This window comes from Oncorhynchus keta, chromosome 18 (genome assembly GCF_023373465.1).
Source record: "Oncorhynchus keta strain PuntledgeMale-10-30-2019 chromosome 18, Oket_V2, whole genome shotgun sequence".
In the NCBI taxonomy this organism is placed as follows: domain Eukaryota; kingdom Metazoa; phylum Chordata; class Actinopteri; order Salmoniformes; family Salmonidae; genus Oncorhynchus; species Oncorhynchus keta.
In genome coordinates this window covers 16147515-16162139 of record NC_068438.1, presented here as the reverse complement: position 1 = coordinate 16162139, position 14625 = coordinate 16147515, and the positions used below count along the sequence as shown (strand labels likewise).

Here is a 14625-nt window from a genome sequence, read left to right as displayed (position 1 = left end):
ACAAACTGATGCAAGGACCCATGGATCCTCATTGGTCAAAAAACAAGAAATTCAAAAAGAGGGCCGATGCCAAATCTAGTTTTGAGCATCCATGGACTTAAACTTAAAACAGGTTTTTGCATTCAAGTTAACATTGTGAAGAATATAAGTTATATTTTGGTAATGATTTGGGATATTTTCATAAAATAATTTTAGAAAATAGAACGCGCCGTGACGTTTGGGCACTGTTGCCTAGTGACGACGGAAGGGTGTTGTTTACGATACTGGTAAATGTTTTGTATTTTGATTGTATTGGTTGAAGAGTCGAAAATATGTAAGGGGTAATAAACAAGGGGTTATGCGTCCTATGGAAAATAATGCACTAGGTGGAAGGTGTGTGCCACGAAGCATTAGCGGAGCATTATTTTCCAGAGAACCCATAAGAAAGTTAAAGCCCCGAGTTTATTATACCACGGCTATACTTTAACACGGACTTGCTAGTTCAGCTAACCAAACCATCAGTCCTAGCTTGCTATTTTGAAAATCGAATTAAACAATGGCAATAATATTTTCAATTCGACTTTTGCTTTTAAAAGCAGCTCAAACATCCGTAAATGTATTTTGGCTATCTACTCGGATTTCAGAGCAATCTCGTTTGTGTGCCAGAGCGCAGAATAACTGGATAATTTACGAACGTGCAACACCGGTTGAATATGACAGGTGTCAGTAAATGTTGGCCAAAAAATGAATTAAATTGTTGCTAGCACCACAGTTACAGTCACTAACGCTATAGATAACATGAAAACAGCCTAACTAGCCCTGCTCGGGCGAGTAATGTGGCCAAAATGAGGTGTTCTCTCATTTGTGTCTGGAAGTAGCTAGCCAACGTTAGCCAGTTGGCTTGGGCGCTGACTGCCGTTGTGAGATCAGAACTCTCGGCTCAACCCTCCTCCTCCGCCAACGCTTTGAATTTACGAACGGACAATCTGACAACGAACTCAGACACACTTGAGGCAATTTACGAACGCACCCGTAGAATATGTAAGAATTAATTTCATAGCCATTGAATTATACCGTCCATTACAGGGAAACAATATACGCTCTATAATGCCCTTCAAGTTAATCAGAAACAAGTATTAAACAATACTTGAACACATTATTCCTTTGTAACATGACATCAAGACCAAGCAACGTAAGCCTTAGAATCTCTAGAGTTTGTTGCCAAGGAACTCTCGCGATAGTAATTTACACAGCCCGAGTACGTCAGCGAAATTAGAAAATAAGTATCTCTGCCTACGTTTCAGACCATTGCTTGCTAGCTGCATAGCTATCAGTCTATTTTTCTGGTTTTGTCGATTAGTATAATTGTTGAGGAATATATAACCTTATATGCATGAACTATTAGCGGTGGAGCTACTATGGCAACTGGACATGATTAGTTGTCTGCTATCAATTGTGATAACCGTGAAGACTCAGCACGTTAGCGACAGTGAAGGTACCGTAGCAACGACAGACGCTTGTTTGACTAGAGAGGTAGCTAATTTAGCTAGCGTAGCAGCTATTCAAGTAACTATCAACTACCTAGTAGTTGCTATACACGGTCAGTGCTAGCGATATGGCTTCTGCACTCCAAATAAAACATATGCAGGCATAACTTAGTTAACTAGACAACTGTGTTTTTTAAAAAATTGATCAGCCAGTGTTACTAGTAAACTGAGTACTGTTAGCTATGAAGAGCTAGCTACTTAGCTACTCACTTCGCTAATTGTATAGCAAGCTAATACATTCTGTTTGGTAACTAACTGTTATGTCCAATTTGAATGATCGATGACAACCCTTCTGTTTACAGTGAGTGCCAAGTACCTATTTTCTGAAGACTTCACATTAGCCACCACAATGAGATTAAAGACATCATTACTCAAGGAACCAAAACATATCCTTTTCAGTTTTGTGAAAGATGGAACGATACTACAACAGTGCTTTGACCTGATTGTTCTTTTTTTCTATTGAAAAAAAAAATATGGACAGTCAGCAATCATTAATGAAAAATATGTTGTGAAGTTGTGCCTCTAATAACATACTAGGCCTCTTTTGCTCTGGTCTAGGGGGTATGTGTCCGTTCCTCCAACTCGCTCTAACGTCATGGACCAAAGCCAGAGACAAATATGATATTCAGTGCACCTTGCACCACCAGACCTGGGTTCGAATACTATTTGAAAACTTTTAAATATTTTGAGTGTTTGCTCTAGCCTGTCCGGAGTGGCAGATGGGCTGGGTTTTCAGTTTTGGGACTATTTGAATGGTCCATTTGAATGGTTAATCAAGCACACATAACCCAGGTCTGCCTGGCACCTTTCTAAAGGCATGCTTATTGCAACCTGAATGTAGGTGAAAATGTTTTTATATGCTAATTGCTCAGACTTGTGTGTGGATCTGCCCTACCCAAATACAAAGAAATGTTAATACAGGATCTGTGTTGATTAATTCACCTGAAAAGCAACCACTGTGGTTGAGTCTGTTGCAGTCATCAACCCTGGACTCAGAGAGTTAGGCTACAGGGTGTGAGAACGTTTGTTCCAGTTTAACGCTAACACACCTGGTTCAAGTCATTTAGATATTTTGCAGCAAGCTCTGATCTATTTCCACCTAACCATTTTCCTCCTTAACATCTGGACACATAAAGAGCTTGTGAGCTGTGTGGGCTGGACCACTGCAGACGAGCTGTACTCATGCAGTGAGGACCACCAGATCCTGAGATGGAACCTGCTGACCAGTGAGACCAGCCTGGTGGTGAAGCTGCAGGAGGACCTCTTCCCCATCGACCTGCACTGGTTCCCCAAGACGGTGGGAGGCAAGAAGCAGGCCCAGGCTGAGATCTTTGTGCTCACTAGCACTGATGGCAAGTCACCAAAGGGCCCAATAATGATGAGGAATAATAAGAGATTTTCTCGTAACGGGCTTTGATAATTTGTTTCGATAACTTTTTATTTATGAAGCACCTTTCATACCTAAAAGCGCTATCTGAAACATGTTTTTGGCACCGCAAACATAGAAAATTAATGTTGCATTTTAAAGCAATGGTAGTTTCTCACATTATTCAACAAGACAGATTGATATTGAATTAGGTAGTTATAGAGGATATGAGTCCCAAGGTACATAACCGCATGGGTCTGTGTGAAATGTCTCTCATTGACCAGAGTGCTACACTACGAAGCAAGCTTCCGTTAGCTGCACATTCTAGGTCAGGCTTCATTCATACCACAACCGTGGATATTGCCCGTCTGCCTGCTTAGCAGGCGTGTAACTTGTTGCACGTGGCTCGTTGAACGCCGAGCTCTTCGTTGAGGCAATGCTGAAACATCAATCCATGGCCAAGTCGGTGCCACATTTTCAGTTGTGCCGAAATCAAAATGAAAGAACATGTATCTTGCAAATCCAGCAGGCTTTGGTGTGAAATGGGCTTTTCGAAGTGCCATCTTTATTTTATTACTTATCGTTAATGCTGTCTTTGATGTGCTTATCAATGAACAAGCACCCTTTTCCGACTCCTGTCGCTCCTTCTGTCTGTGGAACAGCTTGTTGTGTTGTGGCTATATACACTGCTCAAAAAAATAAAGGGAACACTTAAACACCACAATGTAACTTCAAGTCAATCACACTTCTGTGAAATCAAACTGTCCACTTAGGAAGTAACACTGATTGACAATAAATTTCACATGCTGTTGTGCAAATGGAATAGACAACAGGTGGAAATTATAGGCATTTAGCAAGAAACCCCCAATAAAGGAGTGGTTCTGCAGGTGGTGACCACAGACCACTTCTCAGTTCCTATGCTTCCTGGCTGATGTTTTGGTCACTTTTGAATGCTGGCGGTGCTTTTACTCTAGTGGTAGCATGAGACGGAGTCTACAACCCACACAAGTGGCTCAGGTAGTGCAGCTCATCCAGGATGGAACATCAATGCGAGCTGTGGCAAGAAGATTTGCTGTGTCTGTCAGCGTAGTGTCCAAAGCATGGAGGCGCTACCAGAAGACAGGCCAGTACATCAAGAGACTTGGAGGAGGCCGTAGGAGGGCAACAACCCAGCAGCAGGACTGCTACCTCCGCCTTTGTGCAAGGAGGAGCAGGAGGAGCACTGCCAGAGCCCTCCAAAATGACCTCCAGCAGGCCACAAATGTGCATGTGTCTTCTCAAACGGTCAGAAACATACTCCATGAGGGTGGTATGAGGGCCCGACGTCCACAGGTGGGGGTTGCCACTGGCGCCCTGTGCTCTTCACAGATGAAAGCAGGTTCACACTGAGCACATGTGACAGAGTCTGGAGATACCGTGGAGAATGTTCTGCTGCCTGCAACATCCTCCAGCATGACCGGTTTGGCGGTGGGTCAGTCATGGTGTGGGGTGGCATTTCTTTGGGGGGCCGCACAGCCCTGACTGCCATTAGGTCCCGAGATGAGATCCTCAGACCCCTTGTGATACCATATGCTGGTACGGTTGGCCCTGGGTTCCTCCTAATGCAAGACAATGCTAGACCTCATGTGGCTGGAGGGTGTCGGCAGTTCCTGCAAGAGGAAGGCATTGATGTTATGGACTGGCCTGCCCGTTCCCCAGACCTGAATCCAATTGAGCACATCTGGGACATCATGTCTCGCTCCATCCACCAACGCCACGTTGCACCACAGACTGTCCAGGAGTTGGCGGATGCTTTTGTCCAGGTCTGGTGGAGATCCCTCAGGAGACCATCCGCCACCTCATCAGGAGCATGCCCAGGTGTTGTAGGGAGGTCATACAGGCACGTGGAGGCCACACACACTACTGAGCCTCATTTTGACTTGTTTTAAGGACATTACATCAAAGTTGGCCTGTAATGTGGTTTTCCACTTTAATTTTGAGTGTGACTCCAAATCCAGACCTCCATGGGTTGATAAATTTGATTTCCATTGATCATTTTTGTGTGATTTTGTTGTCAGCACATTCAATCAACTATGTAAAGAAAAAAGTATTTAATAAGAATATTTCATTCATTCAGATCTAGGATGTGTTATTTTAGTGTTCCCTTTATTTTTTTGAGCAGTGTTCTTATAATCCATAGAAAGGTTTTGGAACCTCTATCCCTGGCAATTTGACTGTTAAACTCATTGGTACACTAGCAATGGCTGTTAGTTTGCGTTTCAAATGTCAAAATACTATCACGTGAAAAAAAGTATTTTGGAAGGAAAATGCGGTCTACTAAATGTGTAATGTGATAGGTACTTTAGTTTCAGTTAATATACATTTTTTTAGGGGGGATGAATAACATTTAATCAGTCGTCTTCCTCAAATGAAGAGGACGCTCAAATCAAATCAAATTTTATTTGTCACATACTCATGGTTAGCAGATGTTAATGCGAGTGTAGCGAAATGCTTGTGCTTCTAGTTCCGACAATGCAGTGATAACCAACAAGTTGTCACAATCTTTGTGAGTGGGATGGTATCTGATTTAATTGGTCTTCAATTCAATGCTCAGAAACATTATTCAGGGTAAATGGAGTTAGCCCGGAGCTAGCCTGCCTGGAGCAGGATAGTTCTGAAGGATTCGTTTGCTGTAGAAATTTACCAGTCTAAAAGGTGAGCCACTTTCGTGGTACAGGTTATCCCGAGTTGAACTCAAGTTGACAGAAGTTACCTCGCTAACTCCTCAAAACTGATTCAGAGCACAGGACTCTTGTTGTTCTCCTGTGTCTATATCAGCTCTAAACACACAGAGTGGAGATGTACGTCGATGGCAGGCGACGTGTGGTCACAATGTTAATGGCAGTGTAGGGTTGCATAAACACACCCACAAACTGAAGCAGCAATTTTCCCTTGCAGATCATGTAGTCATGAAAACGTTTGCATCTGTCTTTCTGGTACATAATGATTATAGTCATCATATAGGTAATATTATCACAATTGACTGCTTTTTAGAACAAGTCGTTGGTTTCCTTTATGGAGAGGCAGTGTTTATGTTTTGAATGTACTAGTACTAGGGGGGATTGCACAATAGTCCATTGCAGCTTGTAACGGCACAGTTTTCTGGTTTCTGTTTTTAATGTCAGTGAAATTTCACATGGCTATGAAATGGTTAAATAGAAACTACAGATGTATAGCTTTGGTGTGTGTGGGGAAAATCTATAGTAACTTTTGTGGCTTTCTCCAACCTCATTTGCTGCGTGGGCCTCTGAGGCGTTATGTCAAAAATGGGTTTGGTTCGTAGTACTGACAGACAGAGCAAATTCTGTGAGCAGTTTTGAATGTGGTATTTTAACAGTCATGTCTTTTAATAGTAATTACATTTTTAAAAGCCTATTTTAATTCTGAGCGTCCTTTAATACAGCAGCCATGGTCGTATACACACTACCTGTTTTTCTGGGTCTGCGACATTCACATTTGTTAGGACATCCAAATATAGAAACTGGAGAGAGAAACATCATGCTGATTTGCAGTTTTAGGCAACCAGAAATGACATAGAACATTCTGTATTTTTTAATACGCACCGCCACAAAGTATATGGTAGGCTAGTGTCTTTGATAACTGTCTCCATGCCTGATCGCTCCCCGTCTCTAGCAGATAGGAAACTGTTTCATTTAAGCAGCAGAGAGACATCGCTTTCATTCTTCCGTCTTGTGTAAGAAATGTGTCTTCAGAAGGTTGCTACCAACCAGGACAGTGGAGCAAAATACATTATGTATGAGAACCTGACTCCATTGGTTACAGTTCTTTATGTTTATCTATTTGTTTGTTTCTGTGTGTGGCCAAGTGCCTATATTCTTTGTATTTATGAACTCTCCTGACATCATGTGTTATGCTTTTAGTGTGCGTTTTGACTGTTTGTTGCCTCTCAAGTGAGATTTAGAACTGGAGAGACAGTTAATATAGTACATTTCCTTCATATCTAATGGACTGTACCCGTCTTCAACCTGTCTGTTCTTTTGTCTGTCTGTAGGCAAGTTCCACCTGGCCTCTAAGATGGGCCGTATTGAGAAGAGTGTGGAGGCCCACAAAGGAGCTGTATTAGCCGGGAGATGGAACTACGACGGGACCGCTCTCATCACAGGTGAGGGGGACTCAGGGTAATAAACACACACAAGAAAATGTAATACGCTGCTCAGTAACAAGTTTGTTCTAACTGCCGTAGGTTGTAACTCAGATTGTTGATGTTGTTTCCTCAGCTGGGGAGGACGGACAGATCAAGATCTGGTCTAAGAGTGGCATGCTGAGGTCCACCTTGGCCCAGCAAGGTAAAATGTTTCGAACTATTCTTTCAACCACTCAGCTCAGCACTTACTGTATTTGAAAATGAATTTGCGCAGCAGACTCGCAGTGCATAGCCACACTTTGTTCTGAAACAAATGCAGCCACCAATATTGTCCCTTTTGAACAATTTCCTGTTTTGTCAGCATGGGGCCCTGTAGTTTTTGTGGTGCAGTTGCTCCACGGTGTAGTGACAACATTGCACTCTCTCTGTGTAAAGAGGTGTATGTGAGTGTGTGTGTGTGCTGTAGTCTTCCAGCCCAGTGTCGTCAGCATGCTTCTGTTAGACTGGCGCTTAGCTGAACTGATCAAGTGTGCTCGCATACTCCCTTAAAAGACCTTTGCTTGAAAAACAACAAAATTCGGCAATAGTTCTGTTAGTCCTTCTTGAGATGTCATAGCCAGTGTACACTTCCTCAAGAAATCTGTAATTCATTTTTATGTACAGTACCAGTCAAAAGTTTGGACACACCTGCTCATTCCAGGGCTTTTCTTTATTTGACTATTTTCTACATTGTGGAATAATAGTGAAGACATCAAAACTATGAAATATCACATATGGAGTCATGTAGTAACCGAAATAATGTTAAACAAATCAAAATACATGTGTGAACTCCTTCACTGTTGGAAAAGCATTCTAGGTGAAGCTGATTGAGCGAATGCCAGGAGTGTGCAAAGCTGTCAAGGCAAAGGGTGGCTACTTTGAAGAATCTCAAATATAAAATGTATTTTTATTTAAGACTTTTTTTTGGTTACTACATGATTCTATATGCGTTATTTCATAGTTTTGATGTCTTCACTATTATTCTACAATGTAGAAAATAGTACAAAGAAAGAAAAAACGTTGAATGAGTAGGTGTGTCCAAACTTTTGACTGGTTCTGTATGTTCTGTATGTGCCAAGAAGAACAATTTTACATCTAACTAAGATGTTTGTGGCAGTATATCTCAAGTGAAACAATGTGCATGAAAACGAGTCGTCTCTCGTTGAATGACAACATACATATAATTGAAGAATCCCTACTGTTGACCAATCATCAACGAAGGGGTGTGGACTTCGGCTACCGACTTCGGCTTGACTCGAGGAAAAATAATTCAGTACCCATGTGTGAATGAGAATGCACTGTGTTAATCATAGGGGGTGAGTGTGTCAGCCTGGTGCTTTTTCAAGCCGCCTGTAGGTCTCTCTCACACTCTGTGCCCAGGCAGAGGACCTGCTGGGGCCGGGCCAGGGACAGTTGTAATGAGGACAAACCCATGAACACAGCCACGTGAGTTACAGAGAGGGAGAGACGGCGCTAGCGGAAATTTTGTAAACATAAGGCAACACACAGCCACCAATTAAAGTCTCACACACAGACCGCTGTGTTCATTAAGGCCCCTTCTGCTTTTTAGGGCACCTCACTGGATGAAAGAGAGAGAGCGAGAGAGAGGTATGTAGAGAGAGAGCGAAAGGGATTTGATGAAAAGAGAAAGGCTTGTCACAGAGCGGTACAATACTGTTCATGTGTATTCTCTGTGCCGTCATGATGCGCTGCCATTATACAGCTCTGAGAATGGTGGTTATATAGTAACCTAGATAATGTCATCACAGTACATATAGAAAGACTAGTACAGTTTGAAGCTCTACAGGATATGCCTCATGTTCTGACAATTTTTAGGCTTTCACATTTACTTCCACAGTTGGGATTTGTGTGTGTGTGTACAGTGTCTTAACAGTGTGTGTGCGTACAGTGTGTCTGTCTGTGTGTATTTAAAACTGCTGTAAACGATGCCGGTGCGACGATCTGAAAGATGGCCTTTGTGTTAATAGTGTTTCGTCCAGCCAGATGATTTAAGATGACAACCATGGAGGATTTAAGATGACAATCTGGCAGACAGAGAGAAGTGTGTGTGTGTGTTGAACTATTAGGGTGTAATGCTGCTGGATACAGTTGAAAATGCAGCCAATGCTCCAGTTCCATTTTTATTAAAGGCACCGTAAAGTTTCAAAGGTTTATTGGAGTGGAGTTTTATTAAAATCCATAAAAAAGACTCCTAATGATCCATTTCTCTAACCAGTACTCGCATACAGATGGTTTACTTATTAATTGATTCATTGTGCCATTTTGAAATATCTTCTCAGAAGTGGCCCCCAAAAAATGTTGCCGTTGATGGTAAAACCTGGCCATCCGGATGACATGGATGCATTCTCCTGAATGAATGGGCTCTTTGCTTCCATAGAAAACTGGGCAGAGGCAGGAGCAGTTTCGCCACACGATGCACATTCTCCCTCAGTCCTCTATTTAATGTGTCTGTCTGTGTTGTTGTGAACCATGGCATTGACTGGACAGGCTTGAGAGGGAGTGAGCTGCACAGCCGCTGTTGTACGTACAGATTTGAGGAGCGCATGGAGGAACTGGTGGTGTCTCCTAACAGGTGTGGACACATCATCCACACTGCAGATGCATCTGTGCAGGTGCTGCGCCCCCTTAAGCACACACACACTGCAGGAGTCACGGGTACAGCTGGGGGCCGTTGTTGTGAGTCTTGAGTGCGATGATGTAACCGTGTCCCATTTGTGTGGGGGAGGAAGAGTGAGGGAGGAGAGGACGTGTGTAGAAAAGGAGGAGGGGGGCAGAGGGAACTCGTCTCAGCCGTCTCTCATTGTCAGCCCGCGATCATGTGACCTCTTGGCATTTGAGAAACCACAAGCAGGGTTAAATGTCAGCCTGCCTCTTTCTCACTCACTCACACACACACACACACACACACACACACTCGGTTTAGGCAGGTTTCTCTTAACGCTCAGCTGTCTTGGTGTGATACACAGCCTGCAGGATTCCAGCAAGCTTTGCACGCAAAACCCCATTCTTACAGGCTGCACGAGGTGAACCTTAAGAGTAAATATGACACTGCTGTGGTGTGGAAATTAGAAATGCAATCTCCTCCAGCTGCTGCAGTGTCTCTGTGTTTGTAAGGAACACCAAGCACTTCTCCCTCCTTTGATAAGGACTGCCTCGAGGTAAACTGTGTGATAGCTAATCAATGCTCTGATGAAACCAGAGTCAACTAACTAGTGGATCTTCTACTGACAGAATGACTTTATTATATGTCACGCTGTCTGAGAAGGAGATGCAACTGTGAAACGGCCTTAAACAAGTTTCAGTTGTCATAATTTTCTGATGTTAATGGATGTGTTATGAAAATAGTATTATAAAAGTTATTGTTTAAGCACATGGACATTGTTAAGCAGTGTGATTCCTCACCTCCTGCTGTGTGTCTCTCTCTCTCTCTCTCTCTCTCTCTCTCTCTCTCTCTCTCTCTCTCTCTCTCTCTCTCTCTCTCAGGGTCTCCTGTGTACTCGGTGGCCTGGGGCCCGGACTCTGATAGGATCCTGTACACGTCAGGCAGACTGCTGATAATCAAGCCCCTGCAACCTAGCGCCAAGCTCCTACAGGTACTGTGTGTGTGTATGTGTGTGTGTGTGGGGCTTGAAGACCTCGCACTCCAGTGAGTATTCTTCTTGTTCATGTACATTTGTTTATTGTTTTTGGCACTGAATTGTGCCTGGGACCCTGAGTAAACACCAGAGGGTTTAGTGTGCACCCCCCCTCCCCCCACCTCTTCCCTCCCTCTGAGCAGAGCAACAGCTGGCAGTGTATGGAGAAACCCCCTGCACAACTCTGAGCCCTATAACCCCCCCCCCAAACCCCCTCACCCCATCCCCCTGCTCCCTTTGGGGAGAGACAGAGTCGTGGGAGAGAGAGGGGTTTGGGGGGGTGGAGATCAGGAGTTGTAGTGATAACCTTCACATGGCAGGAGGAGAAAGGAGACCATGACTGAGTTGACTCCTCCTCTCGTCCTCCTTTTATGGCACGTGCCTCTGGTTATCTGTTGGTCGATACATCTCATGAGTATTGACCTACAGTGCCTTCGGAAAGTATTCAGACCCTTTGACTTTTTCCACATTTTGTTACGTTCTAATTCTAAAATGGATTAAATTGGGGCGTCTGGTTGCCTAGTGGTTAGAGCATTGGGCCAGTTATCGAAAGGTTGCTGGATCGAATCCCCGAGCTGACAAGGTAAAAATCTGTCGTTCTGCCCCTGGACAAGGCAGTTCACCCACTGTCCCTAGGCCGTCATTGTAAATAAGAACTGGTTCTTAACTGACTTGCCTCGTTAAATAAAAGTAACATTTCTTTTTTCTTTTTTTTCTCAGCAATCTACACAGAATACCCCATAATGACAAAGCAAAAACAGGTGTTTACATTTTTTTGAACATTTATTTTTAAAAGAAATTCACATTTGCATAAGTATTCAGACCCTTTACTCAGTACTTTGTTGAAGCACCTTTGCCAACGATTACAGCCTCTAGTCTTTTTGGGTATGACGCTTCAAGCTTGGGACACCTGTATTTGTGGAGTTTCTCACATTCTTCTCTGCAGATCCTCTCAAGCTCTTGTCAGGTTGGATGGGGAGCGTCGTTGCACAGCCTTTAACAGGTCTCTCCAGAGATGTTCAGAGACTTGTCCCGAAGTCACTCTTGCGTTGTCTTGGCTGTGTGCTTAGGGTCGTTGTACTGTTGGAAGGTGAACCTTCGCCCCAGTCTGAGCAGATTTTCATCAAGAATCTCTCTGTACTTTGCTCTGTTCATCTTTCCCTCTATCCTGACTAGTCTCCCAGTCCTTGCCGCTGAAAAACATCCCCACAGCATGATGCTGTCACCACCATGTTTCACCGTAGGGATGGTGCCAGGTTTCCTCCAGACGTAACGCTTGGCATTCAGGCCAAAGAGTTCAATCTTGTTTTCATCAGACCAGAGAATATTGTTTCTCATGGTCTGAGAGTCCTTTAGGAGCCTTTTGGCAAACTCCAAGCGGGCTGTCATGTTCCTTTTACTGAGGAGTGGCTTCGGTCTGGCCACTCTACCATAAAGGCCTGATTGGTGGAGTGATGGTTATCCTTCTAGAAGGTTCTCCCATCTCTCTGTAACTCTGTCAGAGTGACCATTGTGTTCTTGGTCACCTCCCTGACCAAGGCCCTTCTCCCCCGATTGCTCTAGGAAGAGTCTTGGTGATTCCAAACTTCTTCCATTTAAGAACAATGAAGAACTTCAATGCTGCAGACATTTTTTTGGTACCCTTCCCCAGGTCTGTGCCTCGACACAATCCTGTCTTGTCTCATGGCTTTGTTTTTGATCTGACATGCACTGTCAACTGCGGGACCTTATATAGACAGGTGTGTGCCTTTCCAAATCATGTCCAATCAATTGAATTTACCACAGTTGGACTCCAATCAAGTTGTAGAAACATCTCAAGGATGATCAATGGAAACAGGATGCACCTGTTTGAATACTTGTGTAAATAAAGTATTTCTGTTTTTTAGTTTTAATACATTTGCAAAAATGACAACCTGTTTTCTCTTTGCCATGATGGGGTACTGTGTAGATGGAGGGGGGGAAATTATTTAATCAATTTTAGAATAAGGCTGTGTGGAGGAAGTCAGGTCTGAATACTTTCTGAATGCACTGTGTGACTGTCCAACCTTTCCTTACTTTTTTGAAGGGGAAACTATTCTGACGATTTTTCCCAGTCCCATTCAGTATGCTGAACAATAAGCAGCACATCAGGATGTGTCAGTAAGTCACTTGGCGAACGCTAGGGTGTGTGTGTGTGTGTATTACAGAGATGTAATGGGGTCTCTGACGGGGTCGTGTGTGTGATCTCGCACCCGTGGCGACCTGTGAAGGCTCTGCCCTGTTTCCAATTAGAGCCAAATCCAAGCTATTACATTAACACAGAGCAGACTGGGAGGCTGTCAGAGAGAGCACCTCGCTCGACCTATAGCTCTCTCTCTCTCTCTTCTTGTCTACTAGGCTCCTTCTGATAAGAATGCTCTCCTCCCTGTATCTGCTTTGTCTTGTCTCCCTGCAGACTTCTCCCGCTTGTCCTTGACAAAAGAACCTCTGAGTCATATTAGCCTTCAGCCCAGCGTGTAGTATATCGATATGGACCTGCGCCCCCCCTCTCTTTCCTTTCCTCTCTTTCCTTCCCTGGGACTGGTTAACCGAGGTGTGATCCTGAATGTATTGGTTGGGTATGGAGAATATCACTGCTCTCGCAATAAACATCTGCTCTTTCTCTGCTCCCTCATCTCTTCCTTGTACCCCGCTCCCTTCCTCTCCCCAGTGGAAGGCCCATGATGGGATCATTCTGAAGGTGGACTGGAACTCTGTGAATGACCTGATACTGTCAAGTGGAGAGGACTGTAAATACAAGGTCAAGTGTATCCCGTGATCCAAAAATGAACTGTGTTATAACGTGTGTATCATGCAGTCGCAATACTGTCTAATTGACCCTGTTCCTTCTCCCACCTCTCTCTCCTTCTCTCCCCCTCCTTCCCGTCATCTCCCTCCTTCCCCCTCTCAGGTGTGGGACAGCTATGGTCGTCTGCTATACACGTCCTCGTCACATGACTACCCTGTGACCTCGGTGTCCTGGTCTCCGGATGGGGAGGTGTTCGCCGTGGGCTCCTTCAACACCCTGCGACTCTGTGACAAGACCGGGGTAAGGGCTCCCCTCACCCCACCACACATCCACTGCCAACCCCTCACACACCTCTGTGTACTGTCACTGTGTGTGTTTCAGTGTGACAAACCTGGTTCTGTAAGAGGTCCTCCATCTCTTCCCTAGTGTGTGGAAGTAGATGGTGAATGCATGGTGTCTCTCTCTGTACATTTAGCTCATTAGTCTCTGTCACATGTCAGTATTAATATCTGGGGCTGATAGTGCTGTTGATGGTAAGTGGACTTGTAATGAGCGAGTGATGGATGGCAGGTAGCCCAGGTAGCCTAGTGGTTAGAGCGTTGGACTAGTAACCAGAAGGTTGCAAGATCGAATCCCCGAGCTGACAAGTTAAAAATCTGAACAAGGCAACTAACCAACTGTTCCTAGGCCGTTATTGAAAATAAGAATTTGTTCTTAACTGACTTGCCTAGTTAAATAAAGGTAAAAAATGTTGTTTTATTATTCTTCAACGCATGGCCAGAAACAATATATCTTAGCTGGATTCCTTGTTTAGTTAGAATGGCCTAATGAAAACAAACAGCACAGGGCTCTGGTCCTCTGCACTGATCACCACTCATTTCATGCTACATTTTGATCTAATTAGAATCAAATGGCATATTTTTTGCACCAAAACAAATGGTCTGGAGAGAGACTCTGAGCCAACGCAGATGTCTACACAACACCGAGGTTATGAAAGAGGTTGTGTGTGTGTGTGTGTGCGCTTGTAAACACTGTGTATTTTAGTTTGTGCATGCATGTGTGTATTCAAGGGATTAGCTTTCACTTGTCTAGTTTTTACAGATCAGTGTGGATGAAGGAAAGTACAT

General features: G+C 43.9%; 1 protein-coding gene across 2 annotated transcripts in view; it reads left to right on the top strand.

Annotated features, from left to right (window-relative positions):
• Window positions 1-113: 113 nt before the first annotated feature.
• The window catches only part of ift80 (intraflagellar transport 80 homolog (Chlamydomonas)), a 71965-nt gene continuing 57453 nt past the window's right edge, over window positions 114-14625 (top strand). The window contains exons 1-8 of one of the 2 annotated variants that reach the window (XM_052467489.1): window positions 114-266; window positions 1829-1915; window positions 2660-2878; window positions 6944-7054; window positions 7170-7238; window positions 10580-10689; window positions 13421-13510; window positions 13661-13798. In XM_052467489.1, coding sequence (XP_052323449.1) covers window positions 1876-1915; window positions 2660-2878; window positions 6944-7054; window positions 7170-7238; window positions 10580-10689; window positions 13421-13510; window positions 13661-13798 — 777 coding nt within the window. In that variant the 5' untranslated portion in view covers window positions 114-266; window positions 1829-1875. Of the gene's footprint in view, window positions 267-1244; window positions 1475-1828; window positions 1916-2659; window positions 2879-6943; window positions 7055-7169; window positions 7239-10579; window positions 10690-13420; window positions 13511-13660; window positions 13799-14625 lie in introns of those variants that run through there. The other variant, XM_052467488.1, reaches the window with a different exon arrangement.